This window comes from Rhipicephalus microplus, unplaced genomic scaffold (genome assembly GCF_043290135.1).
Source record: "Rhipicephalus microplus isolate Deutch F79 unplaced genomic scaffold, USDA_Rmic scaffold_34, whole genome shotgun sequence".
Lineage (NCBI taxonomy): Eukaryota > Metazoa > Arthropoda > Arachnida > Ixodida > Ixodidae > Rhipicephalus > Rhipicephalus microplus.
Genome location: NW_027464607.1, coordinates 3112933 through 3139611, shown reverse-complemented (window position 1 = coordinate 3139611; position 26679 = coordinate 3112933). Strand labels below are relative to the sequence as shown.

Sequence of the window (26679 nt, the reverse complement as noted above, 5' to 3'; positions counted from 1 at the left end):
GGTTAGTTGTCTTACAACGTGCAGATCGCAGGCTATGTGACCGGTGGCATGTAGCTGACCATGTATAATTGTTTTTCTTCTAACTATGCAGGAAACACAGACTGATCCTGTGTGCTGCAAGGGTCCTTTGCAGCTCATGCTGCCTGCAACCGATGGAACCCATGGGTCCACACAAGTCACTCACGTTGCTCAAGCAGACAAGGTGATTTTTTTTTTTTTTTGCACTTAAAGCAACTGAAACGGGTTGTTGAACAAGCAGGCGAACTCGGCGAAGGAGAGCTTTATTTAGCGCAAGGGCTAACTGAACGCAAGCCTGCGATCACAGCAAGTCTTCTTCTTTTTCTATCCTCGAGCTCCATGCCCACTACCCTCGTTACAATCACCCCCGGCCGATGAGGGAGCCATCCTGGCGACCTAAGGACAGTTGTAGACAGAAGGGTCATGGTATGGTTTGAGCCGAGAGATGTGTACGATTTCTTTTCCCCGACGGCGCTTGTCCGGAGATGCATCCAGCGGCTCGACAAGGTAGTTGACAGGGGATGCATGACTAAGAAATCTTAGCGCCACAGAACGGAAACAAAAGAAAGAAACGTAGACAACACGAGCGCTAAACGTAGACAACACGAGACAACACGAGCGCTAAACGTAGACAACACGAGCGCTATAGCGCTCGTGTTGTCTACGTTTCTTTCTTTTGTTTCCGTTCTGTGGCGCTAAGATTTCTTAGTCATGCATCGTTACCAACCTGCCCAACTCGCCGCACTTGACAGGGGATGTTTGGCGCACAACTCGATAAGGGCCATGGTACCTGGACGAAAGCTTGTGGGAGAGTCCTGGAGTAGTAGAAGGAATCCATAGCCACACCAGTGAGTTCGGAGCAAAGCTCATATGCGTGGTTGACGCGTCGTGGCGATGTTTTTGGCGCGTCTGGTCATGTGACGTGAACGCACGAGCAAGCTTCCGACATTCTTCAGCGTGTGCTGCTGCTCGAGAAACGGCAGTCATCTCTGAAGGGTCTGGTCGATAAGGAAGAATGGTATCCATTGTTGATGATGGCTCGCGTCCATAAAGAAGGAAGAAAGGCGAAAATCCAGTGGTGCTTTGCGTTGCAGTGTTGTAAGCATATGTCAAAAAAGGGAGTATGCTATCCCAATTTGACTGGTCGGATGAAGCGTACTTGGCCAGCATATCCCCAAGTGTACGATTAAAACGCCATGTCATCCCATTAGTTTGCGGGTGATAGGCTGTGGTAGTGCGGTGTATGATGCGACACTCGCTCAACAACGCTTTGATGGCATCGGAGAGAAAAACGCGGCCACGGTCGCTTAGTAACTCCCGAGGTGCTCCATGCCTTAAAACCAGGTTTTGCAGTATAAAACACGCAACGTCTTTTGCGGTAGCAGAAGGTAACGCAGCTGTTTCAGCGTACCGCGTTAGGTGGTCGATAGCGACAATGACCCAGCGGTTGCTACTCGAAGTATAGGGAAGCGGACCGTAAAGGTCGATTCCGACACGATCGAAAGCTCGTGCTGGACATGGCAACGGCTGCAAGGGACCTGTGGCATGTTGAGTGGGCATTTTGCGTCGCTGGCACGTAAGGCAAGACCTTACGTAACGGCGAACGAAACGGTACATACCGCGCCAGTAGTACCGCAGCTGCAAGCGGGTGTATATTTTTAACACACCAGCGTGGCCACATTGCGGATCATCGTGGAACATGGCACAGATGTCAGAGCGCAGATGTCGGGGGATCACGAGCAACCACTTAAGGCCGATCGAGCTGTAGTTTCGGCGGTAAAACAGGTTATCCCGAATAGCGAAGTGTCCTGCTTGACGGCGAAGCGTCCTGGAAACTGGAGCGGGCGTCCGGTTTGAGAGAAAGTCCAAAAGAGATGAAATCCAAGCATCTTTGCGTTGCTCGGAAGGCATGTCCGAGATGCTGATGGCCAAGGCAGCACTAGTAGAGATAGGCGAGCCGACAGGCTCTGAAGCCAATGGCGAACGTGACAGGGCATCGGCGTCGGAATGCTTCCGGCCAGAACGGTAGATAACACGGATATCGAACTCCTGTAACCGCAATGCCCAACGAGCGAGCCGACCATTAGGATCTTTTAGTGAAGATAACCAGCAAAGCGCATGGTGGTCTGTTACAATATCAAACGGACGTCCATATAAATAAGGCCGAAATTTTCCGATTGCCCAAATAATGGCGAGGGACTCCTTTTCAGTTACACTGTAATTCTTCTCGGCTTTACTGAGGGTGCGGCTGGCATAGGCAACGACGTACTCGTCAAAGCCCTCCTTGCGTTGGGCCAGTATGGCCCCTAGCCCGACACCACTAGCGTCCGTATGAAGCTCCGTTGGAGCAGACGGATCGAAATGTCGGAGTATGGGAGGCGTGGTGAGGAGCCGTCGAAGTTCCTGAAATGCATCATCACACGCCTGTGACCACGCTGACAAGTCAGAACTTCTGGCAAGAAGATTGGTCAAGGGGGCGATAATGGAGGCGAAATTGCGGACGTAGCGCCGGAAGTAAGAACATAGGCCGATGAAGCTTCGAAGCTCTTTGATGGTGGTTGGCTTTGGGAACGCCGCAACTGCATTAAGTTTCGTAGGATCCGGGAGAATGCCGTCCTTAGAAACCACATGGCCGAGAATTACAAGCTTGCGAGCGCCGAAGTGGCATTTCTTCAAGTTAAGTTGAAGTCTCGCCGTGGAAAGGCACGTAAGAACTTGCTCGAGGCAGCTGAGGTGGGTCGCAAAGTCGCTTGAAAATACCACAATGTCATCCAAATAACACAGGCACGTTTTCCATTTCAGACCTCGCAAGACGGTATCCATCATCCTTTCGAAAGTGGCAGGCGCATTGCAGAGGCCAAAGGGCATAACGGTGAATTCATATAGTCCATCCGGTGTTACAAAGGCTGTCTTCAGGCGGTCACCCTCTGCCATGGGCACCTGCCAGTAGCCAGAGCATAAATCTAACGAAGAAAAGAACTCTGCTCCTTGTAGGCAGTCCAAAGCATCATCGATGCGCGGCAGAGGGTATACGTCTTTGCGCGTTATCTTGTTGAGTCGGCGGTAGTCAACGCAGAACCGGATGGATCCGTCTTTTTTCCTGACGAGAACAACCGGTGAAGCCCAGGGACTGTTGGAGGGCTCGATGATGCCACGTTTCAACATGTCGTCCACTTGTTCGTCGATGACACGGCGTTCAGCAGATGACACACGGTACGGACGCTGCCTTAGCGGGGCTTGTTGACCGGTGTCAATACGGTGAACGACCGCAGAGGTTCGGCTTAAGCCTGACTGGTCACGATCGAATGAAGAACGAAAGCGGAGAAGAAGATTTATAATCTCTTCGCGCTGAGTTGGTGCGAGCTCAGAGTCGATGGCATCCGAGAATACGTCCAGAGCATCATTAGGCGCGTTGGTAGGAGTGACAGCACCAATTGGGAGCGAAACCGCAGAATCGGGTATAGTAGCCGGAAGAATGCACTCGTAAAGTTCGTAGCTTCCCAGGCATTCTCCACGTAGTAGGGATTACGGGCTGTGCGACGGATTGCACACATAAATGGCAGCATGACCATTGCGAAAAATGACGACGGCAAACGGAAGCATGATATTTCGACGGCACGCAGATGGGACCGATGGCATAAATAACACAGGCGATTTAGGAGGGGAGGCACACGACACCGAGACAACAACAGCTGAGAAAGGGGCAATGTCAACGTCAGAAGCAGCAAACACTCTACACGAAGCACCATCATCAGGGTCATAGCACGGCACAGACAACGCGAGTTCAGAACGAGCACAGTCGACCAAAGCAGAATTTGACGAAAGAAAGTCCCACCCAAGAATAACGTCATGCGAAGAACGGAATAAAACTACAAATGTGACGACGTACATCGCACCTTGAATGACGACTCGTGCGGTGCACAAAGCTGAAGGCTGAATATGATGGGACGTAGCTGTCTGCAAAGATAGGTCGGTAAGTTGTGTGGTCACTTTCCTCAAGTTTCGGCACAATTTCTCGCTAATTACAGATACGGCAGCTCCAGTGTCAACAAGTCCGTGCACCTTAATGCCATCAATATAGAGTTCGATTTCGTTCGGGGGACAGCAGTTACGTCTTGAAATTTTCGCTGCCAACGCAGTTCTTGCCTCCGGAACTGCGCTCGTCAGTTTTCCCCTCGCGGTGGGCTGTTGCGACGTAACATCGGAGAAATAGATCGACGACGAGGAGAAGGTGAACGGCTTGCGCCGGATGGTCGGCGACCGGGACGTACGTCTAGAGGTGGATTGGCAGGAACGGGATATCGCGGCATGGTGGGCATGTAGTAATGTGAGGCCCCTGCAATGTCGTGAGAAGGGAAGCTGCGACGACGGCAGTGACGAGCTACGTGGCCTGGGATGCCACATGAAAAACACATCGGGAGTGCGCCATTGGCTCACGATAGGGGCACTGTTCGCTGAATAAGGTACCGTAAATGGTCGTGCAGGCGGCGGCGTCATATAAACGTTCTGACCTGTTTCATATACAGCCGGAGACGGGACGGTCAGCGAGCGGGAAGGTGGGGTCGACGAATAAATGTGGCGAGTAGCTTCGTAGATGGCCGGAGACGCTGGCGCACGTGGTTGAGCAACTGCAGCTGCATACGTTAGTGGTGCGGTAACAGTTGGGGGAGCCTGAGCTGGCGGCAATGCTTCGGCAACTTGCGATCGAATGACCTGGCGAAGCGAAGGCGACAAGGGTGCCATCGGCTCGGTAGTTCTTGTGATTATAGATAGCTGCCCGGCGACCTCCTCGCGTATGAATTGCTTTATGACTGGCATCAACGCAGAGTGGTCGGCGGTGTCATGGCGATAGTCGAGGGATGAGATGTCCGCGGTGTCTTGAGCAGCGCAACATGTAGAAGCGCGCTGCCTACGCAGCTCATCATAGCTTTGGCAGAGCTGAATCACCTTGGCGACCGTCTGGGGACTCTTCGCAGCCAGCATTTGGAATGCACCGTCGTCGATTCCTTTCATGATGTTCTTGATCTTGCCTGCCTCGTCCAGAGTCGAATCGACGATATTGCAGAGAAATAGCACATCTTCGATGTAGCTCGTGAAAGTTTCATCTGCTCTCTGTACTCTGCCCCGCAAGCGTTGTTCAGCACGAAGGCGGCGGACAGCAGGACGGCCAAAGACTTCCGCGAGGGTTTTCGCCAATTCCGACCAGGTACTGAAATCACTTTGATGATTTCTGTACCATAGTTTTGCCACGTCGGTCAGGTAAAAACTCATATTTGTGAGCTTATCGGCTGCGTTCCACTTATTGACGGCGCTCACCAGTTCATACTCGGCAATCCAGTTGTCCACATTTTGGTCCTCTGTGCCACCAAATATGGGGGGGTCGCGCTGCCGGAGAGCGCCAGCGCAGAAGACAGGCACAGGTGCGAGATTTGGAGTAGCAGCATGAGATGGCCCCGGATCAGTCATTGTAGGAGGTCGTTGGAGTGTGCGGCTGCGAAGTTTCAGGGTGAGGACCAGATGTGCCCAGCACCTCCACCACTTGAAACGGGTTGTTGAACAAGCAGGCGAACTCGGCGAAGGAGAGCTTTATTTAGCGCAAGGGCTAACTGAACGCAAGCCTGCGATCACAGCAAGTCTTCTTCTTTTTCTATCCTCGAGCTCCATGCCCACTACCCTCGTTACACAACATACTTTCAACTCCTTCGATGCGGTAACTAAAAAAATAAATTTACAACTAAATTGTGCACCTGTTAAAATTATAAATTTGTACGCACTTAACTTACCTTTCACCCCTCTAACCTCCGGAACGGAGCTGCACTCATCCAAAGCATTCGAATTTGTATCCGCAGTTGGTTCTGAAGTACTACTGCCCAACGAACCAGATTTGTCGTTGGAATTAGTATAAAATTTGGGCCTGCAAGTTCTACTTTTTAAAATTCAGCCATGTTACCGAGGGCTGCACTGAGAGCAGTTGGTTAAATGCTGCAGATAATCCTCATTGAGTGGGTTATAGTAACTTCTGTCATTCAGTACAGCTGCACAAACTATCCGTTGATGAAGACGCTGTTGCCATATCTTGATTATGGAAACAGGGTGCTCGAATGAGCTATTCCCGTAACTTTAGATTTGCATGCAAGGTCAATATCCGCGCAGTGGGCAAGCTGAATGATGTCAACTGTTCTTTGGCATGTTCATTGACAACTGTGCTGTAACCATTTCTATCTTAAGTCACTACGTAATAACAAACATTACACATAGCCCATCCTTTTAATGACATTCGACGAATACAAAGGCAAAGCTGATGAAGCTAAACACGAAAATGAAGCCTCGTAGCAGACATTTATTGAAAAGTTTTTTTCCTTTCTTGAATATTTATGAATGATCGATGAAAATAGCTCACAGTTTTCGAGAGGAAGGAAGCCGCAATAGAAAGCCAACGTGTTACTCGCCATTGAAAACCAGCAGCGGCGGCACGGTATGCCTGCTGCCAACTAGGGCGGTTCTCCGCCGTGCGCAGCGCTGCTAGTATCGCTCCGGCGTGCCACCTGGCCCAGCCGTACGCCCCCATAGCGCACCGCTCCGCGCGCGCTCAACTAACAAGGCATTTAGCGCAGCATAGCAAAACAGACTGTGTTTGAATAACAGAAATGCACCACTTTATTGCCATTGGCGGCACCCCAAGCAACAGTACAACGTCCGTTCTCGGGACGTGAAGAGCAAAGGCTGCCGCAGGCGGACGTTCACGATAAGGGAAAACCGCAAGCACGATGCAGCAGGCAATCGCGAGCTTTGACACGCCGGTCAAGAAAAGGTCCCTTGCGACTATGCTGCGCACTCTCACGATGACCACTGGGCCTGGTCGCGAGAGTTAGGGCAAACCTCGTACGCGTATGCCTACGGCACGTGCGGCTTGGTGCGAGACGACCACTTCAAGCACTAGGCACCGCTGTTGGCTTAGTGTACGGTACCGAAGCTAACACTCAAGTAAACAGGCCTGCCGATATGCCAATGCCCCAGGCAGGTTACAGTCCGGCGATTTCCAAAGGGGACGCAGACGAAGGAAACACGTGCTTACCCGGCGCCAACCAACAGAGGAGAGGCCCTTTTGGGCGCGCACCTGACTCGGCCCCAGAACACCTACCAGATTAGAGAACGAAAACTGTACCTTTGGGCTATTGTATCAACATGACATGCAAATATGCAGCGGCGGCGTACTAAACTGCAATACCGTCAGGCGAGATGGCCCTGATAGTCCTATTGTCATCAATAAACAGACGCATTTTTTGCTGCAGATGGGGGGCTCGCGGCTGGTTCGAGCTACTCGCTTCCTCTGGAATTTTTTTTTTTCAATGCTAAATCGCGCTTCCCGTCTAATTATCGCCAGGTGACCTAGCTGGCCTCGACTGGCAAAAACAACGTCAATCAAGTAAGGTTTGCATTGTTTATTGTGAGTGTCCAAGCCAGTAAAATCAATGTATACGGTCGGGTCCAAACAAAACAAGTCACTCATACATATCAACAGCTTTCAACCCATGTGTATAGACTCTTGAAAGCTAACAAGCATATCCATATAACTGAACATCGAGATCGCTGAATGAGCGTCGCTCTCATTGTGTTGCGGCATTCGAGTTTAATAGCGTGGCTTCAGGACAAGGGTCCGATTCTGCCGTCAGATGCGGGGCTTGCGCTGTAGTGTTGATCTTGAAGTGAAGTGAATGCATGATGTGGAATCTGGAAGGAAACTTGCACATTGCCGATAGATAGCTCGCGCAGTGAGGGCAATGTAGTTTTGCTAAATTTGTTAAATAAGCAAGTGCGGATGCGAGCAGTTCTGAATTTTTTTCGCTCTGCAATGCTACATTGAGAACTTCACAATTGTGCAATGTCGTGTCGACAGTGTAGGCACTAGTTTTATTTTCTCAGCCGTGAGCCCATATCATAGGTAATATGTATTTAGGTGATGGGCCTAAAAAATATTTCATGTTTGCTACATTTATTGTTAGTGTTAAGTTACACAGTTACTGCCCCGCCACAGTGGTATAGTGGCTAAGGTACTCGGCTGCTGACCCGCACGTCGCGGGATCAAATCCCGGCTGTGGCGGCTGCATTTCTGATGGAGGCGGAAATGTTGTAGGCCCGTGTACTCAGATTTGGGTGCACCTAAAAGAACCCCAGGTGGTCAAAATTTCCTGAGCCCTCCACTACGGCGTCTCTCATGATCAAATGGTGGTTTCGGGACGTTAAATCCCACAAATCAATCAATCAAATTTACACAGTTACTACAGCTAGAATTTGTCATGGCAGGTAATGACCGGTCTGCTAAGTATGTAGAGAACATGTCTGCTAAAGGAACACTTATGAGGTGTGTGCTTACAGATTGAAAAGGCCCAATTCTAAGAAAATAAGCTTTAGGCATGCATTGTACAATTTTGTTGTTTGTACATCTTTGTTGGTGCTCTTACAGTACACTATCTACTCAGCTCTGAGCACAATCTCTTTTTTGCATGGACATATCGATAGAACTTGAGCACTCTCTTGCAAGCAAGCACTCCTGAAATCAATTGGTGGTACATGATGTGAATCTGTCCAAATACTGGATCAATAAAGGTCACATTTATTACACATTTATTATTGTGTTTAGTTTTTCAGTATACTTGTGTTCGAAAGCTGAAGTTTTCTCCGTGCTACTTTTAGGGGTTAGGACTTGAAATACATACTATCTTGCAGTGTGGCTGTGGATAAGTCAAGATCATGTATGTTTCAACTACCTGTGCGATTTCCTAGATTTTTTTCATGACGGTAGTGCACAAAATTTCACTTTCTAGTGGTAGACACTATAGTTATGACAACTTAATTTAAACAAAAGCAGATGTGCTCAAAGAAATCTGGGATGTTTCTCTGCTATATGAAAAAAAAGACAGTATCACATCCAATGAACACTGATGTATCCGTGACGTCACGCCAGCCGAAGCCGCCATTATCACCACTGCTTCTTCTCCTTCCCTTGGGGAGGATCGCTAGGTGGCGTCGAGGAGCGCGGACGTGAAAACGTCGGCTCCCGCTTTTCTAAATGTTTTCGGTCGTTTCTATGCTTCAAGATCACTTGGCTTTGTGCTTATTCGAACAAGCAAGCTCTGCGGTTTCAGTGGAGACGCCATTTTTGGCGGTGAGTGAACTCTTAGACATATTTTTGGACTTTAAAGTTGCGACGCGGCGAGCGTCCCCGCTAACCCTAATCACACCTAGGGTTAGCGAGGAGTACGGCCGTTACACGTAGCCAAGGGCTCGGCCAGACGCGGCAGCTACTGGATCAACCTCCGTACGTCGCAGCCGACAACCAGGCACTGAAAATGCCTTCCACCGTAACCGTGGAGGGAATGAAAGTAAGCGCGGAGATCTTCGACGGACCAGGATGGGCCACCGCCATGGGACGCCGAAGACAGACAACTCCGCCGAATGAGGAGCTGGCCGCTGGGACGGTCGAGCACAGCAACCAGCCGAAGCACCCCAGGGGCTTTAAAAAAAGTCAATCGGCACTACACCGTGTGGTATCCGCTTCCAGGCTACCCCGCCTACCCAAAGACCAGATTAGGGTAATTATGAGACCCAGAGGTGGATTGGACGTAGCCCGAGTCGACCTCGTTCTGCTGGCGAGAGCCGTCATCATGGCCGCCCAGATCACCGACGAACAAGCACGGGAGGACACGATCTGCCCCACCAATATGCAAAACATCATTGTTATTTCTACGCCGTACCAAAATAATGCCACATCATACGTGAACGTGCAGAAACTGCACACAAACCAAGGCTTGTTCGAAGTTGCCGCATACGTGGCCGCACCCGATAATACATGCAAGGGCGTCATCAAGAACGTTGACCTCTCCCTTGACGACGCAACGCTCGAACGCCTGATTGTGCACGACCGAAATCCCACTGCCATCGAGGCAAGACGCATTAAAAAGACCAAAGTCGTCGCAATCCTCTTTGACGGGTTGTGCGTTCCGAGCACAGTGATATGCGGAACCGCCATGGTTCCCTGCTCGCTCTACAAGCGACAAGTCGATGTTTGCAGAACGTGCGGAGGAGTCGGCCATCGCGCCGATGTTTGCCGGCACACAAACGCAACGAGCAAGAAATGTCACAACTGCGTTGAAACGCTACAAGACGGCATGCATCACTGCGAGCCGAAATGCAAGCTTTGCGATGGCAATCACCCCACCGGAGATCGCGAATGCAAAAGACGCTTCCACATTCCATACATAGTGAGAAGGAGAAGAAGACGCAGAAAGCAAGAGTGGCAAGCACAACAACGTCAAGACGCACCAACATCCGTCACGTTTAAGGAACCCTGCCACAACCAGGTGCCGGGACGGGAGAACGCCTCGAGCGTCCATCACCGTTCTCCATCCAGGGGGAGATCCCGATCCAGAGGGCGTTCCCGATCCAGAAGGCGTTTTCGATCCAGAGGCCGTTCTCGTTCCGGAGGGCGCCCCTCGACCCTGTCGGGATTCGACAACCGCCTGTCATCTCGGGAGTGCTCCAGATCCCGATCGAGAACGAGGCCAACAGCCACGCAGCAGCAGCAGCAGCCGAACAATGGCTCCTGGGCCAGCAGGATTGCAGGTGAAGCACGAAACACAAGTAGCCAGCCCAAAGGTAAGGCACAGCCAGAGCATGCTCCCGATTCTCGTATTGTAGCGCTTGAACAAGAAAACAGGGCCCTCAAGAAGGAGCTTGAACAGCTCCGGGCCTTAATAGCTAGAATAGAGAGCTGCCACGGAATTAATCTGTCGAGCTCACCGGCATCACCGACAACACGCTCACAACAAACGATCCACAACACACACAAACGCAAAGCCGCAGACAGCGACAGCGACACGACGGAGGAGATCGAGATGGTCTCGATAGAAAAAGAAGCCCTACTGAAAAATGTCGAGTCCGTGACAACTAAGCTCAACGACAAAATTGATACGTTGGCGAACACGCTTGCCAAGTTTATAGAAACCTTTAAGACTTACACTGACAAAGCTGACCAGAGGCTCGTGTGCCTGGAGAAGATAGCAGTCAACCCAGCTAGGGCAGGTGCTCTTCAGAGCCTAAGCGCGGACAAACCAGCGGTTACAGCAAGCGTGCCGAGCATACCTTCTAGAGCTAAAGTCCGACCAGTCAATGCACGCAATCTCGCGGAAATAATGAGCCGCGACGCACACAAGCTACCAAGCCAAAATGGCTGCTGACCGTAACGAGATTAAGATCTGGCAGTGGAACTGTAACTCACTTCAGAAACGCAAAGCAGCACTAACACAACTATTGCTAGCCTGTAAAAAAAAGCCGCCTATAATATTGCTACAGGAATGTGGAGAAAGCAAAACTGCTAAAAGCATTGGCATACAGGGGTACAGGATAGCCAGGCCGACCCTGCACCCCGAGCAGAACAAGACGCGAGGAGTGGCTACCTTCATCCGGAAGGACATAATGTTCGCCGAAAGGGACGCCCCCGTATACAAAAAAGGCCTGGAAACGGTCCTGGTGGAAATCTTACCACACAGGGCTGTTAAAAGAAGCATCTTCGTGCTCAATGTTTACAGTTCTCCATCAGATAAGAAAAGAGATTTCAACAGGCTGCTTACCTCGGCGGTAAAAATGGCGGGTGACAATCCGCTCATAGTAGCGGGCGATTTTAACGCCAGGAGTACCGAATGGGGATACTTAAAAAGCGAAGGCAAAGGCACCAAGCTAGCAGAAAGCGCGAATGCGCTGGACCTGCAGCTGATAAACAACCTTGCCCTCCCATCAAGAAGAGGTAATTCGGTACAGCGGGACACAATGCCAGACTTAACCTTCACCAAGAACGTCAGAGCTACCTGGGATAACCTCGCCGAAGACCTAGGTAGCGACCACTGCATCCTAGAAATTACCGTGGAGAACGAGGCGAAAGCGCCAAGAAAATTCAAAATCACAGACTGGGACCAGTTCCGTAAAATACGGGAGCAGAAGGGCAATACAGAACTATCATATGAAGCTCTCTTAAATGAATTAAAAATGGCAGCGAATGAGGCCACCAAAGAAGTTGAGACTGATGAATCCATCCAGGCAATGGACTCTCACCTGGCCAGTTTGCTGCAGAAAAGGCATGACCTAAAAGAAGCGTGGCTCAACAAGCTCAACAGACACTTACGCACAAAAATCGCGGACCTTGGCCGCGAAATCGAATCTCACGCCAAGACAATCTGCGCCCAGCAGTGGAACAACACATGTGACGAAGCAGATGGCAAAATGAGGAAGGGAAGCAAATGGGGGCTGCTCAAACACCTTATGGCGGACAGCGACAAACCCACTAGAGGCGGCACCCAGCTGCAAATTGAACGATTGGTGCACAAGCACGCCCAGGATAGTGGTGGATCCCAAGCTCTCCTCAAAATGCTAGGCCAAAAATATCTCCCATTGGAAAGCAAATCAGTAGCCTGGGAAGACAAAAATCCCTCATATGGAGGTCGACCGCAAGAAAAGCTGGACGAACCATTCAGCGAAGCTGAAATACGGTACGCTCTACAACAACTCAATGGCAGATCGGCGCCAGGGCCAGATGGAATCGAAAATAAACTGCTACGGAATCTAGACGATAAAGCAATCATAATCATTACTAAGAAGATAAATGAGGCATGGGAAACGGGTACCGTGCCTAAAGAATGGCGTAGTGCCAAGGTTTCGCTCATCCCGAAACCTAGAAAACCACTGAGCATCGATAACTTAAGGCCCATATCACTCACATCTTGCGTTGGAAAAGTAGCTGAGCATGCAATACTCAACCGTATCACAGACCACATTGAGAGCAATGGGCTCTTTCGACACAACATTATTGGCTTCCGCAGGGCACTGTCCACACAGGACGCCATGTTGATGTTAAGAGAACACATATGTTACGGCCTCCTCCACACGCCCAAAGCTATATTAGCCCTGGACCTCGCCAAGGCCTTTGACACCGTGAAACATGAACACATACTGGGTGAAATATCACACATGAACCTAGGCGAGAAATTCTACAACTACATTAAAGGCTTTCTGGCGAACCGAACCGCCACCATACGCATAGGAGAGCAATGCGGCGAACCCGAACGACTCGGAAATATCGGCACCCCACAAGGGTCAGTGCTCTCGCCATTGATCTTTAATGTGGCGATGCACAAGTTGTCGGAGAAGCTCGCTCAAATCCCATCCGTGCACCATGCCATATACGCGGATGATACTACCATATGGGTCCCATGTGCCCACTCATATGGTGCCTTGGAAGGAATCCTTCAACAAGCACTGACTACAACTGAAGAATTTCTTAAGAGAACTGGACTCGCACTGTCCCCCCCTAAATCTACTCTAACGCTCTTTCACCCTCGACGGAATTCGGGCGAAGAGGAGCCGCAAGTAGTGCTCAAAGCTGAGAATAACCAAACGATACCGCAAGTATATATGGTCAAAGTACTAGGGCTAACGTTAAGCGCCAAGGAGGGCCACAACAAAGAAGCACTCAAGCGCCTTGAAAAAGCACGAACAATTTTTCAAGAGGCATTGCTAGAATCGCCAACAAGAGAGCAGGCCTCCTAGAAGACAACATCATGAAGGCGTATCACGCCTTTCTTGTAAGTCACGTAGCATACGTGTTCCCGTTTCTGAAACTTACGAAGGCTGAAATCAAAAAAGTCGACTCCATGCTCCGCAAGGGACTGAAAACGGCACTCGGCTTGCCCAATAGCACGAGCAACGAGAAACTCGAGCAACTTGGTCTGCACAACACAGCCGAAGAAATTTTCGAGGCTCAGAGAGTGGCACAGATCACACGCCTGTCGTTGACGCAGGCAGGCCATCTCATCCTACGAGACGCAGGCATTTGCCCAATTTTTCAACCAGAGGAAAGAACACAACTTGGTAATGACGTGAGGAAACACATTAGGGTTGAGCCAATCCCCGCAACGTTCACCCTACGTTCAACAAAGGGCGAAGGAAGGACAGAGCGAGGGCGCTCATAAACAAGGCAAAAAAACACAACACGCACGCCCTATTCGTAGATGCCACCCGCTACTATGGCAGGGAGGCGTTTGCTATAGCGGTCGTTGATATAGACGGAAACCTCATAAACGCGACAACCGTCCAAACAAGCCATGTCCACGAAGCAGAGGAAATGGCGATCGCGCTAGCCTTGCAAAGCTGCCAAGCCTACTCCACAGTATACACTGACTCTAAGACGGCGGCACGAACGTTCGCGGCTGGCCTAGTAGCTAGAAGCACTGGAAAACTCACCGTCAACGCAATAAGAGAGTACAAGAGCAAAGAAACCCTTGTTAAGGAAGAGAAAGCTCAAATCTACGTATCCTGGTTCCCAGCCCACATGGGACAGTTAACGGGACTCGACCACTGCAATCCCAACGAAGAGGTCAACCGCCTGGCGCGTGAGCTCACACGCCGCGCCGCGGACAACGACCCCTCGATGAGTGAGCGGTACGAGAATCTCTGCAGCCAGGACAAAGCAGTCACATACCACGAGATCACTTCACATTACCGGGGACAAAGATGTGCCTTCCCAGCACCGCACCCAAAACTTAACAAAGCAGAAGCTCTAACTCTCAGAAGATTGCAAACACGTACGTGCATAACACCATCCACCTTACACAGAGTCGACCCCGACACACCGCCCACATGCTCCCTTTGCAACCATCCCTATTGCAATTTTGAACACATGCTCTGGCTGTGCCCTACCCATAGCGCAGCACAACTGAATACCCAAGAGGCTTGGCAGGAAGCTCTCAAGAGCAATCAATACAAGCTGCAACTACAGGCGGTCCAGAGGGCCCGGGACATCGCTACAAGCCTTCGGCTGCCAGCGCCATCCTGGGCGGAGCCTCCAGGTTGAATTAAGGGTCAGAATGGCCCTTTCTCAGCCTCCTCAGGATATGTTTAAATAAAGTCAATCTCTCTCTCTTTCCTTCCCTTCCCCGTAAATCCTCTCGCACATTGCTACATTAACCCGCGCTATAGCAATAACCGTTTGTCTTAGCCCAGCCACGATCCCGGCATGTTCGTTTCAGTGGGGATGAGGATGGGATGAAAGCGGTGCATCAACTTCGTCCGTCATGACCGCCGCTCCTAAGGGAGGATACGCCAGCCTGCCGCAGTTCGACGAGACGAGCGACAAGTGGCCCGCGTACCAGGTTCGGCTGGAAGCCTTCTTTGAGGGGAATGGCATCACGGAAGACAACAAGAAGCGGGCCCTGCTGGTGACGGCACTGTCCACCCACACTGTTGACGTACTGAGCGGGCGTTGTGCTCCGGATAAGGTGAATGAACTTTCGTACCCACGAGTGATAGCCTTGCTTAAGCAGCACTTCTCGCCGCAACCGAACGAGATAGCACAGTCTTATAAGTTCTTCCCCCGCAATCAGCTGCCCGGTGAACCGGTCAAGGATTTTATCGTGCAGATTCGACAGATAGCGGACACCCGCAATTTTGGTGCTTCGTTGGACAGAATGCTACGAGATCGCATCGTGTGTGGTCTACACAACATCGGAGTGCGTCAGCAGCTACTCGCGAAACCACCACAGCTAACGGGGAGCGAAGCGGAAAAAATTTCGATATCTATCGAAATGGCCGAAGCCAACGCGCAAAAGATAGTAAGCCCCACCACTGAGGCAAGTGTGCATGCGCTGGGAGGCCACTCCTATCGCCCACGAAACCGGCCACGGATTGTTGCGTGCTACCGCTGCGGAGAAAAAGGGCACGGACCCGAGGATTGCCCCTTCCGCTCGCCGTCATGCTTAAAGTGTAAACAACGAGGTCATATCACTCGGGCCTGTTGCCGTGAGAGTGGGTTCGGGGAGATACCACCAGAACGCCAAATACACGCCTTGTCGCGGGAGGAAGACACTGACACGGACGGTATGTTTGCGCTGGAAGCAGCGGACAGTCACAACGGCCACGTCGGCATTATGCAACGCATCGTGCGCACCTTGGATTGTGATGGGGTTCCAGTGAACATGCAGGTCGACACAGGCTCGCCGGTTTCGGTCATCACGTGGCCCACATATGAGCGGAACAAAACAGTGTAGTCGAAGCTGAGTCGTTCGCCATTGAAAATCGCCTGCTTCCTGGGACGGCTTCCAGTGCGGCGACAACTTCAGTTCAAGGTTTTGTACAGAAACAGGTCGACGGCTGGATCTTTGCAAGTCCTTGGTTGCTCCGGCCCAAACCTCTGCGGATGCGACCTGATTCAAGCATTCCACATGCTCGAAGCACCAGTAATGAACGTGAACACGTCAGGTGAGCAACTGCTATTACTCGGTGCTGACGACGTTAACGTGGACCGGTTGCTAGCAGAATTCGCTGATGTGTTCGCACTAGGTTTAGGGCTCATAATAGGACCACCGGTACATTTCGAGACGCGAGAAAAGATGATGACAAAATTTTGGAAAGCACGCGAAGTTCCGTATGCTTTTCAGCCAAAGGTCGATGCGGAACTGGACTGCTTTTTGGGCGCAGGTATTATTGTACCAGTGCCTCATGCGGAGTGGGCAGCGCCAGTGGTACCGGTAGTGAAACGGAATGGCTGCATCCGCCTTTGCGGCGATTTTAAGCTAATGGTCAACAAAGCCTGTCGCACTGAGCAATATGTTGCCACAGGTGGAGGACATCCTGGCTACATGAAATGGCGGTGAAGTTTTTACCACGATAAACTTGCAGGAGGCATACAACCAGCTTCCATTGTATGAGGAAGCCATGCGACTCACGACCATAAACACGCATAAGGGACTGTTCAGCTTTACTCACCTGCCTTTTAGAGTGGCATCCACACCGTCCGTGTTCCAACGGCGTATGGAGACCATTTTGCAGGGACTTTCAGGTGTTCAGGTCTAACCAGACGATGTCATCGTGGCAGAGAAACGCAATGACTGTACTACCCTGCACGAAGTATTCAAGCAATTCTGGAATTATGGCATGCGCCTGAACGCAGACAAGTGCAAGTTCTGCCAACCAGAGCTGGATTTTTCGGGGCATCGAATCAGCACTCAAGGTCCTCAACCAAAGACGGAAAACATAGACGCCATCCATAATATTCAGGCACCACGGAACCCTGCAGAATTAAGGTCCTACCTCGGCATGGTAACGTACTACCACAAGTTTCTTCCCAATGCATCGACCGCCATGGCACCCCTATATCAACTACTCCGGAAGGAAGCTAAGTGGGAGTGGGATACCGCTCAACAGCAGTCATTCAGCAGTGTGAAAGATCTTCTGAAATCAGCAGACTTTCTGGCGCATTTTGACCCACACAAGCCGCTAGTCCTGGAATGTCATGCCTTCCCGGACGGAATCGGCGCAGTGCTTTCACACGTTGTCGGGGGCGGGGTACTTCGGCCCATAGGGTTCCGCTCTTGTTTATTGACTGGAGCTGAGAAAAATTACTCGCAACTGGAGCGTGAAGCCTTGGCACTTGTGTTTGGTGCGTCGATTGTTGGACTTTTTCACCCAGACAGGCCAGTGCCCGTGATAGCCGCGTTGCGAATCCAGCGATGGGCCCTTTGCTGAGCGCATATGATTATGTCATCAAACACCAGCCCTGGAAAGACAACATTCCAGCCGATGCCCTCAGCCGACTCCCCACGTCAGCAACTTCCCAGCCAGAGACGCAGGAAGAAACTGTGAACCGTGAGTATGTCCTGCTCACGGAGAACCTCAATGATGGTGTCATGTCTGCGAAGCAACTGGGAACTCTCACAGAGCTTGATGACGATTTAGCAAAGGTGCAAAACTGGGTGCAGGAGGGATGGCCAAGAAATTTGGAGCCTAAGGACCAGCACTTGATGCCATACTTCAACCGGAAAGCTGAGATAACGGGGTGTTATGGGCTTCTCTACTGGGGCCATCGAGTTATCGTCCCAAAGAGTTACGTAATGTTACGTCTGCTGCATGATAGTCATCAAGGAATTTGCTCATTGAAGCAGCTAGGGTGCTCCTTAATGTGATACCCCTGGATGAATAATGACATTGAGCACATGGTTAAGTCCTGTACCAGTTGCATCCAAGCTGCCCCTATGCCCCCAAAGAAACCCCCCGTTGCATGGCCGGAAACAGGTGAGCGTTGGTCAAGGCTGCATATCGATTTTGCGGGGCCGATCGATGGTCACATGCTACTGATTGTGGTGGATTCACATAGTAAGTGGTAGAAGTGATACCCATGAAGAGTTCCACCACACGCGCCACCATAGAGGCTCTGCGCACCTTGTCCAGTACATTGAGGTTGCCCCGGACGCTGGTATCCGATAATGGCCCACAGTTTACGAGTTGGGAATTTAACACGAAGCTGAATAACATAGTACACCTCCGAACAGCACTGTATCACCCCCAGTCCAATGGGCTCGCAGAGTGGGCTGTTCGTACTGTGAAGTATTCATTGAAAAAGAATGTACAAGGGTCGCTGAAAACCCGCCTGGCTAGAATTTTGCACAGGTACCGCAGGATGCCTCAGGTCGGGGGCCGGACACCAGCGCAACTCCTAATGGCCTACGATCTTCACTCCAGGCTGGACAACAAAGTGTTCATTCCGCCCTCACCAGTTGACCGTCCCCCCCTCGATGGGTGGCAGCCCGAGGAGCCAGTCTGGGTGAGGAACTTCGGGTGAGGCGAGCCGTGGACTCCAGCCAGCATTACATCGACATACGGAGCCCGCTTGGTGAACCACAGCGACCAGGTTAAGCCACGTGAGTTGGAGCATGACCAGGGAGAAGCCGGTGACTCTCGGTGCCTCGAAACTGCCGGCGGGACCCTAGCAGGAGGAACAGCGTGGCGAGCGCCAACAAGGTTGCAAGATCGCCGGGCCCCCCTCAACTCCGGCGTTGCGTCGCTCGGGCCGGCAATGAAAACCCCCAGACCGTTACTCACCGTAGGGGGGACGGAATGATGTATCCACGACGTCACGCCAGCCGAAGCCACCGTTATCACCACAGGTTCTTCTCCTTCCCTTCCCCATAACCCCTCTCCCACAACGCTACAATAACCCGCGCTATGGCAATAAATGTTTGTCTTGGCCCAGCCACGGTCCCGGCGTGTTCGTTTCAAACACAATCTTGCCCTTCACCACAGCATTCACGTCTTTGAGAAAGCTGTGCTGCAAGTACTCATCCCCTTTATGATTTATTATTTTAGGAGCCCATTGCACATATGTGCAAAGCTAAAGCAATTGAGTGCAGCCTTATGAGCTTTGGCGCATCTTTTTATAAACTTGTATGAACTAAACACAGTTAATTAGGACAAAACAGTTCTGGGTGTTGTTCGTAAACTGTCACAAGGCATTACTAAATGTCGGAAAGCTTGTTAACGCCCCTCACTGCGGGGTATTCATATTATGATGCAATTAATAATTTCTGATGACTAACATGCCAACTATGAAGTGATCGTGGGTCATACAATAGTGGGCAAATTTAGATTGATTCTGGCTTTCTGGGGTTAAAACAAATGACATTGTAGCCTTGCAGGAGAAAAGACTGCTTGTCGAAACATTTGCTCTGACACCTCATGTTCGAAGATTTTTTTATATTATCAAGCTTCCATCTTTTAAAGGTCAGTTTAGTTCACCTGCACCAATCGAAACTGGTTCACAGCTGTGCCTGAGAAGTTCAGAACTTGTGCAGCACAAGTTCAGCAGTGAGGCATCGCAAGTGGATGACAATGTGCTGACAAGGTGGAATCCTTATTTTTGTTCGCTTAATTTAATGAGGTGCAAACATCTTGGCAAAACACGCAGTGTTTGTAGAGGTGGGTACAGTACCTACGTCTAATGCTATGTTATTTGTTAAGCTGTATGTGCCGCTGCACTAAACCAGCACCATCAGAGTTGGAGGTAAAAGAAAATCATGAACTAGTTTTGGTGCTGTACCTCTCCTGCGCCTATTGAAATGAATGGCACGATTTAGAAGATGCCATTGCTGCGCCACTGAAACGAATGGCGAGGTGCAGCACTTTGTAAAATAGATCATGTGGTGCAGGCAAATCGAACAAACCCTTAAGCACACAAGCATCTTAGCATTTCACCCCCATAGAAATATGGCCACTGTGGCTGGGATCAAACCTGTGTTTTTGAGCTCAGCAGTGCCATACACTTTAACTAATAGTGTTACAGTTGTGCCATACACTAACTAATAGTGTTACAATTTCAATGTTATTGAAGTCCACGAGTGTTGAAGATTGGGCGAGTTGGTTCGTCGTACTTGAACTGGTATAGCGCATTACGGGGAAGAAGAAACGGCCGAGCAGACCGACAGAAGAGGACAGAGCGCTAACTTCCAACTGAGCTTTATTGTCAAACTTCATCAAATATGTAGACCGGCGCAAGCATACAAAACCACACAACACAACGACAAGATTACACACAACATCGCACCGTCACATATCACAGATTCATAGGCAGTTATGCTGATTAAGGAAGGCCACTTCATGTTCAGATAAAGCCAAAGACGGGGCGCTAATACACGTGCTGCCAGCTCTTGCTATACAATGCGCTTCTAAAATTTCCCGAGTTAATTGTGACGGGTGCTTTTTAACCACTTCACATTGGTCAAACAAGGGAGAACATCCACAATCGCGACAGTGAATCCCAATGTGGCCCTGGATTGCTTTGTGAACATTATAAAGGTGCTCTTTTAGCCTTTAATTAAGGCAACGCCCCGTTTGGCCGAAATACCACATACCACATGAGAATGGAATCGCGTAAACAACCCCGACTACACACGGCACAAACCGAATTTTGTGCTTGGTTGAGCAACTAGTGGCACGTGATTTGAGAGGATTTACTGCTTTGCAAAGCCGCTGTAACTTATCCGGCGCTGAAAACACCACTTTGACGCTGCATTTCTCCCCTATCTTTTTTATCCGGTGGGAAATGTCATGCACGTAGGGTAAAACTACGGGTCTTTTTCGGTCGTTAGATTCTGGCTGGGCCTCGGAGTTGCAGCCTTTCTTCATCTGTTTTAATAGCTTTTCAGCTATAGATGACAGTAGGATAGCTGGGTACCCAGCTATCCTACTGGCATCTATAGCTGAAAAGCTATTAAAACAGATAAAGAAAGGCTGCAACTCCGAGGCCCAGCCGGAATCTAACGACCGATTGATTGATTTGTGGGGTTTAATGTCCCAAAACCACTATTTGATTATGAGAGACGCCGTAGTGGAGGGCTCCGGAAATTTTGACCACCTGGGGTTCTTTAACGTGCGCCCAAATCTGAGCACACGGGCCTACAACATTTCCGCCTCCATCGGAAATGCAGCTGCCGCAGCCGGGATTCGATCCCGCGACCTGCGGGTTAGCAGCCGAGTACCAGGGACAGCAGCCGAGCAGCCGAGGGCAAGTTCGTAAGACATAACTGAATGTAGGAACAGCGCAACCTAGAAGTAGTTACTTTGTAACTACGGAAGCAAAACAACAAGGGCAGAAAAGAGCCAAAAGTCAGGGCTCTTTCCTATCCTTGTTGTTTCGCTTCCGTAGTTACGAAGTAACTACTTCTAGGTTGCGCTGTTCCTAGATTCAGTTTAGAAAGCGTTCTGGCGACTTTGCCCCGAGAAAAGTTAACAGCACTGAGGTACAGTTTCCCTTCTCTAAATGTTAGTATATAGGTGTTCTGTGCCCGGCCGTCGCCGATGTTGCTAGGGTTCGCAAAGCCGATCGCGTTCGCGAGTGGCAACACCTGCAACACCGACGAGGCGCGAGTCAAGCACGGCGATCGCGTTCAAGAATGGAGACGGAGCCCTGTTAACACTGATGAGACGAGAGTTAAGGAAGCCAAGCGCAAGCATCTTCAACACCTTGGCAGTTTCGATTTTCCACTTCTGGCTACCCGCAGGCTGCCAGAGCCAGCCAGAGCGCGCTAGTTTTTTACGGGCTCCCGCTCCCCCCCCACCCCCCACCCCCCGCAGCGCACTTCTGACAAGACACAAGCCAAGGAAGCCGAGCGAAAGGCCAACACCGGCGAATCCTCGACGTCGCCGTCGTAGACAACGTCTTGAAAGTGCAGCGCGCCCTCTGCCAAAGCGCCCACCCACAAGCGCCGGGCTTCGCCAACCGATACGGAGGCATCTCGCCGCCGCAACACCGATCGCGGTCGCACGTGTGGCAAGAGCTGTCCGCTACGCCACCATAGGCACTGCGCCGTGCTCCCAACCGGGCTGCATAAATTAGGTGCCTTCTTCCTCTTCTAACCACTACCACCACCACACCACCATCAACGCCGGGGTCGACGCCCGCTTCCGACGAGAGTTCTTCCAAATTATCTTCAGTGACAGTTGCTGTGCGTGCGACTGTCTCTGGTCTCTGGTTCGACAACCACCTGTCCAATGTCAGTTCCGTCCGCAACCATGAGCACCCGTAGGTGGCGACCGAAGTGATTGGACACGATTTCGGCGCGGACCTGTCCGACTTTACGGTCTGCGCCATTTGCAAGGAGTCGATGACGTCACGCACGGTTACTATTACTCGCCTTGCCCACCTGAACTTCCTGTGCTCAACCGTTCTTCCAGCACCTGCGTCGACGTCCGTTTCAATCAGGAGGCAAGGTCGTGCGCACCACTGCTTCTTGGCATCCCATCAGGGTTCCCTTCGAAAAAATGGTCCATCGTGTTTTTTTTTTTTTTTTTTTTTTTTTTTTTTTTTTGTCGTGATTCACCAAACTAGCACTCATGGTATGAATGCTGTATCCGACAATTCAGGTATTCCCATGCAGCTTTACCTAATATCATTCTCCTAAGTTATCGGCATTCTGCTAGAACAGCATGCATGCACTTCATTCAAGCACCCTTGCATGCCTAACAGCACAGAATGAAGCGTAAATTTAAGGGCTTATTTTCTTTGTTAGTCAGAATGTTAATGAGAACTCACAATGATGCCAAGATAAGTATAAATGTCAGACTCTGGAGTTTTGTGGACACACAGCGCCATTTGTCGACACAGTTCTGAGTAGTGCAAAGCCAGACTCCCTTGCACAGTTTGCTGCGCAACCAGATGCAACTACAGCATACGAAACGATTGAGCAAAATATTAGATGTATTTGCACATTGAACACTCAGAAAAGGAGCCATGAATTTATCTCCGGTAGTCAGACGCGCCACCGAACTGCTGTGAAGTGCTTGTTGGTTCACTCGCCTGAACGATGGCGAAAACAAGAGCAGACGCAAGCTTCGCGGTCAAAAAAAAAAGACCCCAGTCTGCGCTACTGTTGCGTTGGGAATTGCCGAGGACGTAGATGACTTTAGTTTTACTGATTTCCGCAGCTTTCGCAAAGTAGAATGGCGAGAGCACTAAGTACAGGCCGTTGCAAACGTCCTGGGTAATCGAATACTCGCGTCCTTCACAGCCGTTCGCTTGAGTAAGTGTAATAATGTAGGTCTCCAGCTATTGCTTTGAGTAGTTTTGACAAAAAACCGTAGTAACTTTGATTATGAAGCTTAACAGATCCTCTATCTGCGGTGCAACAGTAGACAAGTGACGCGCAATTGGGATAAACATCGCACACGCTGCGACCACCGATAATCTGAAGTTATCGCCACCACACAGCATTACGCACACTAGGGCTTTGAAAGCTCAAAGTTCCAGCTTTAATTAAGAAACGCGAACATGTGCGTCATACAGGTAAATCGCAAAATTATCGCGACCATAAACAGTCTTTTTCTTTTCTGGCCGTTGGTCTCCGGCATTATCGGAGCTATCTCGGAGGCATCGGTTTTGCCTTTCGTTGTACACTGAGAAAGTGGACACGCATGTATCCCCATTCGCAGTATACTGCCACGTTCCATTTCCCAAGTTTTTGTTATCGTCCCAAAACACCACACGATTCTCAGCGCAAACCGCGCCTGCAGTTTTCGAGAGGGTTCCGGACTGTAGTAGATCATTTCGATAAGATCACGCCCACTGTGCGAATGGTACAGATTGTTCTGGAACGTACGCCGCCGCCAGCGATAGCGCTAGAACATTTGACGGCGGGAGTATAAATCCCGACGCGCTTCGCCGCTTGTCAGTTGTTGTTGATCGAAGGCCGACGCTCCGTTCGCCGCTATCAGTCCGAGACTGATATCTGTGCAAGACTGCTGCTGTAATTGAACTTTCTGTTTATCGGGCACAGGTTCGCCCAAATAAACAGTTAAATTCCGACACGAAGTCTCCTGTCTTCGGCCACGTCACGACCCCGTGACAATACACACACGGAAGACAACCGTCGACAAAGCATTTGAACATGCTTAATAAAACACTTCAATGCACAGCAAGCAACTGCAAACAAGAATGCAACTGCAAAGCGAAAATCACCAGGGCTATTCGTGTCGGATAAAGTAAGCTTCATATCACTGATCGCATAGATTCTTAGTGTATGCACTTAGTTTAGTGCTTGCCTCGAATTCGATGTTGTGGAATGCTCGCTTGCACTTAAATTGCCAGGTGGAGCATGCCAAAATAAATTAAACATATTTTGCATCCTGTCTGCATTTCGTTTTTATGAGCTTCCTACTTTTATAAAGCGAGCTTGGATTGAAGGACGAAGCTTGCTAGGTCCATAATTTTCAGAAAACCGTGCCTCAAGACCAATGAAAAAGGAGGGCCTATGCACGTTCGCTTGCGGACGGCTCTCTGTGCACTACCCAATTATGGCCAACACGTCGACGGGGGCGCTGGTGGAGGCGTTTTTGGCAGTGCCGCCTGGGCAGATTCTGACCTCTAAAGTGGATGTTTATAAATATTTGTAATCTAAATATAAAGAAAAAAAAAGAAAAAGTATTTTGCCGCTAGCAGGGACCAAACCTGTGACCTTTGAATCGCACTTCCAATGCTCTACCTCCGAGCTACAGTCGCATTATTTGGAGCCACTGCCACTCCTACGTAAAAATTCACATACATACCCTTGAAAGTGGATGGAGAGTTTACTGCCGCCGTAGCTCAGTGGTAGAGCATCAGAATTGTTATTCGAAGTGCGCAGGTTTGGCCCCTGCCAGCAGCAAGTTATCTTTTGGTCTACTTTTTATACTTCACATGTAGATTACAAGTACTTTTAATAACATCCCCTATACTTTCCTTGGCATCATTGTGGGTTAGTTGTCATTAATATGCATACCACACAGAAAGAAATAGAGTGGTGACAGACAGCTACGAAAAAAATATTGATTGATTGATATGTGGGGTTTAACGTCCCAAAACCACTATATGATTATGACAGACCGTAGTGGAGGGCTCTGGAAATTTCGACTACCTGGTGCTCTTTAACGGGCACCCAAATGTGATCACACGAGCCTATGGCGTTTCGCCTCCATCAAAAATGCAGCCGCCACAGCTGGGATTCGATCCCGTGACCTGCGGGTCAGCAGCGGAGTACCTTAGCTACTAGGCCACTGGGGTGGGGTTGCGAAAAAATATTTAAAAAAAAATTCCACCATATCCACGAAGTGAATGATGATGAGTGGGCGAAGCTCCGGAGGTAAACCTGGTAAACCATGAATCCTCTGTACATTTTGCCCACTCGATTTTATTACATCGCTCCCCCTAGCGTACGTCGCCGCACTAAATCGAACGATTGCTTTCAACTAATGACACGCGCCATATGTGACATCATTCCTATTTTATAAGATCTCGCGTCTTTCATCAACTACAAGTACCGTTTTCTAGTTTATAACATCTTGCATCTTTTCATCATCAGCTACAAGTACCACCATCTAGTAAACACTACAAGAACTAAACGAGAGGTGGCTACATACAGGAGACGGTATCGCCATCTAGTGAACACTGCAAGAACTAAACTAGAGGTGGCTACATACAGGGGACGGTGCCACCATCTAGTGAACACTGCAAGAACTAAACTAGAGGTGGCTACATACAGGCTACAGGGGACGCACAGCCCACGCCCCAAGGAGCTTCGCCCCTAAAAGAAAAAAAAATACAAAATGGAGTTCCACTTCGCGGACGCTGACACAACAGCAAAGCTGCTGACCTTCCCTTCGTCAGGCTAACACATTGCTATGTTTTACAAGTCTTTTAAGATAAGTTGTATTATTGCTCTTTACTAAACACCCTTTGTTAAGTTTTGAATTCGTAGCACAGCTTTATTGAATCTTGACTGTACTACTCTCATACACAGGTTTACAAAGAAGCCTTTGTTTAAGCGGATCTACACTATCACTGCTCTTAAATAACACTATGTTAACTAGAGATAAACTGCACTGGAAGCAAAAGTTGGGCAAGTTGGTGGTTCATACTTGGAATGTAAAAACAGCACTAAAATAGAGACAAGCGCCTTGTTTCTTCAGTCCTTTGTTTTTGCGCTGTTGTTACGTCCCAAACATTTTGTTAAGCTTTGGACTGGTAGTATAGTTTTATTGCATCTAGACCGTGCCATTCTTTACACAGGTTTACAAAGAACCCTTTGGATTAACCCATTAAGTTCCAGGGAATTTACAAAGTACACTTCCTTATTTGGTAATAAAAAACTACATAACACAATATTTTGATTTTAGTCATTAGAATTTTGGATGCCAAGGGTTCAAGCAAGGTAATGCTAACACGGCATAATGACTCTTAATTTTTTCTGTTCTTATGAGTGGTCAAACTTTAGGAAAACGAGAGCCTGTGAAACACACAAGGTCGGTACTCCT

General features: G+C 49.7%; 2 protein-coding genes across 11 annotated transcripts in view; both read right to left on the bottom strand.

Annotated features, from left to right (window-relative positions):
- The window catches only part of Sply (Sphingosine-1-phosphate lyase), a 707429-nt gene that overhangs the window by 631152 nt on the left and 49598 nt on the right, over nt 1-26679 (bottom strand). The gene's annotated exons all lie outside the window — the stretch shown is intronic.
- The window catches only part of LOC142786852 (uncharacterized), a 47019-nt gene continuing 21093 nt past the window's right edge, over nt 754-26679 (bottom strand). Inside the window, exon 2 of the mRNA XM_075884553.1 lies at nt 754-7749. Coding sequence (XP_075740668.1) covers nt 3544-5484 — 1941 coding nt within the window. The 5' untranslated portion in view covers nt 5485-7749 and the 3' untranslated portion in view covers nt 754-3543. The remainder of the gene's footprint in view (nt 7750-26679) is intronic.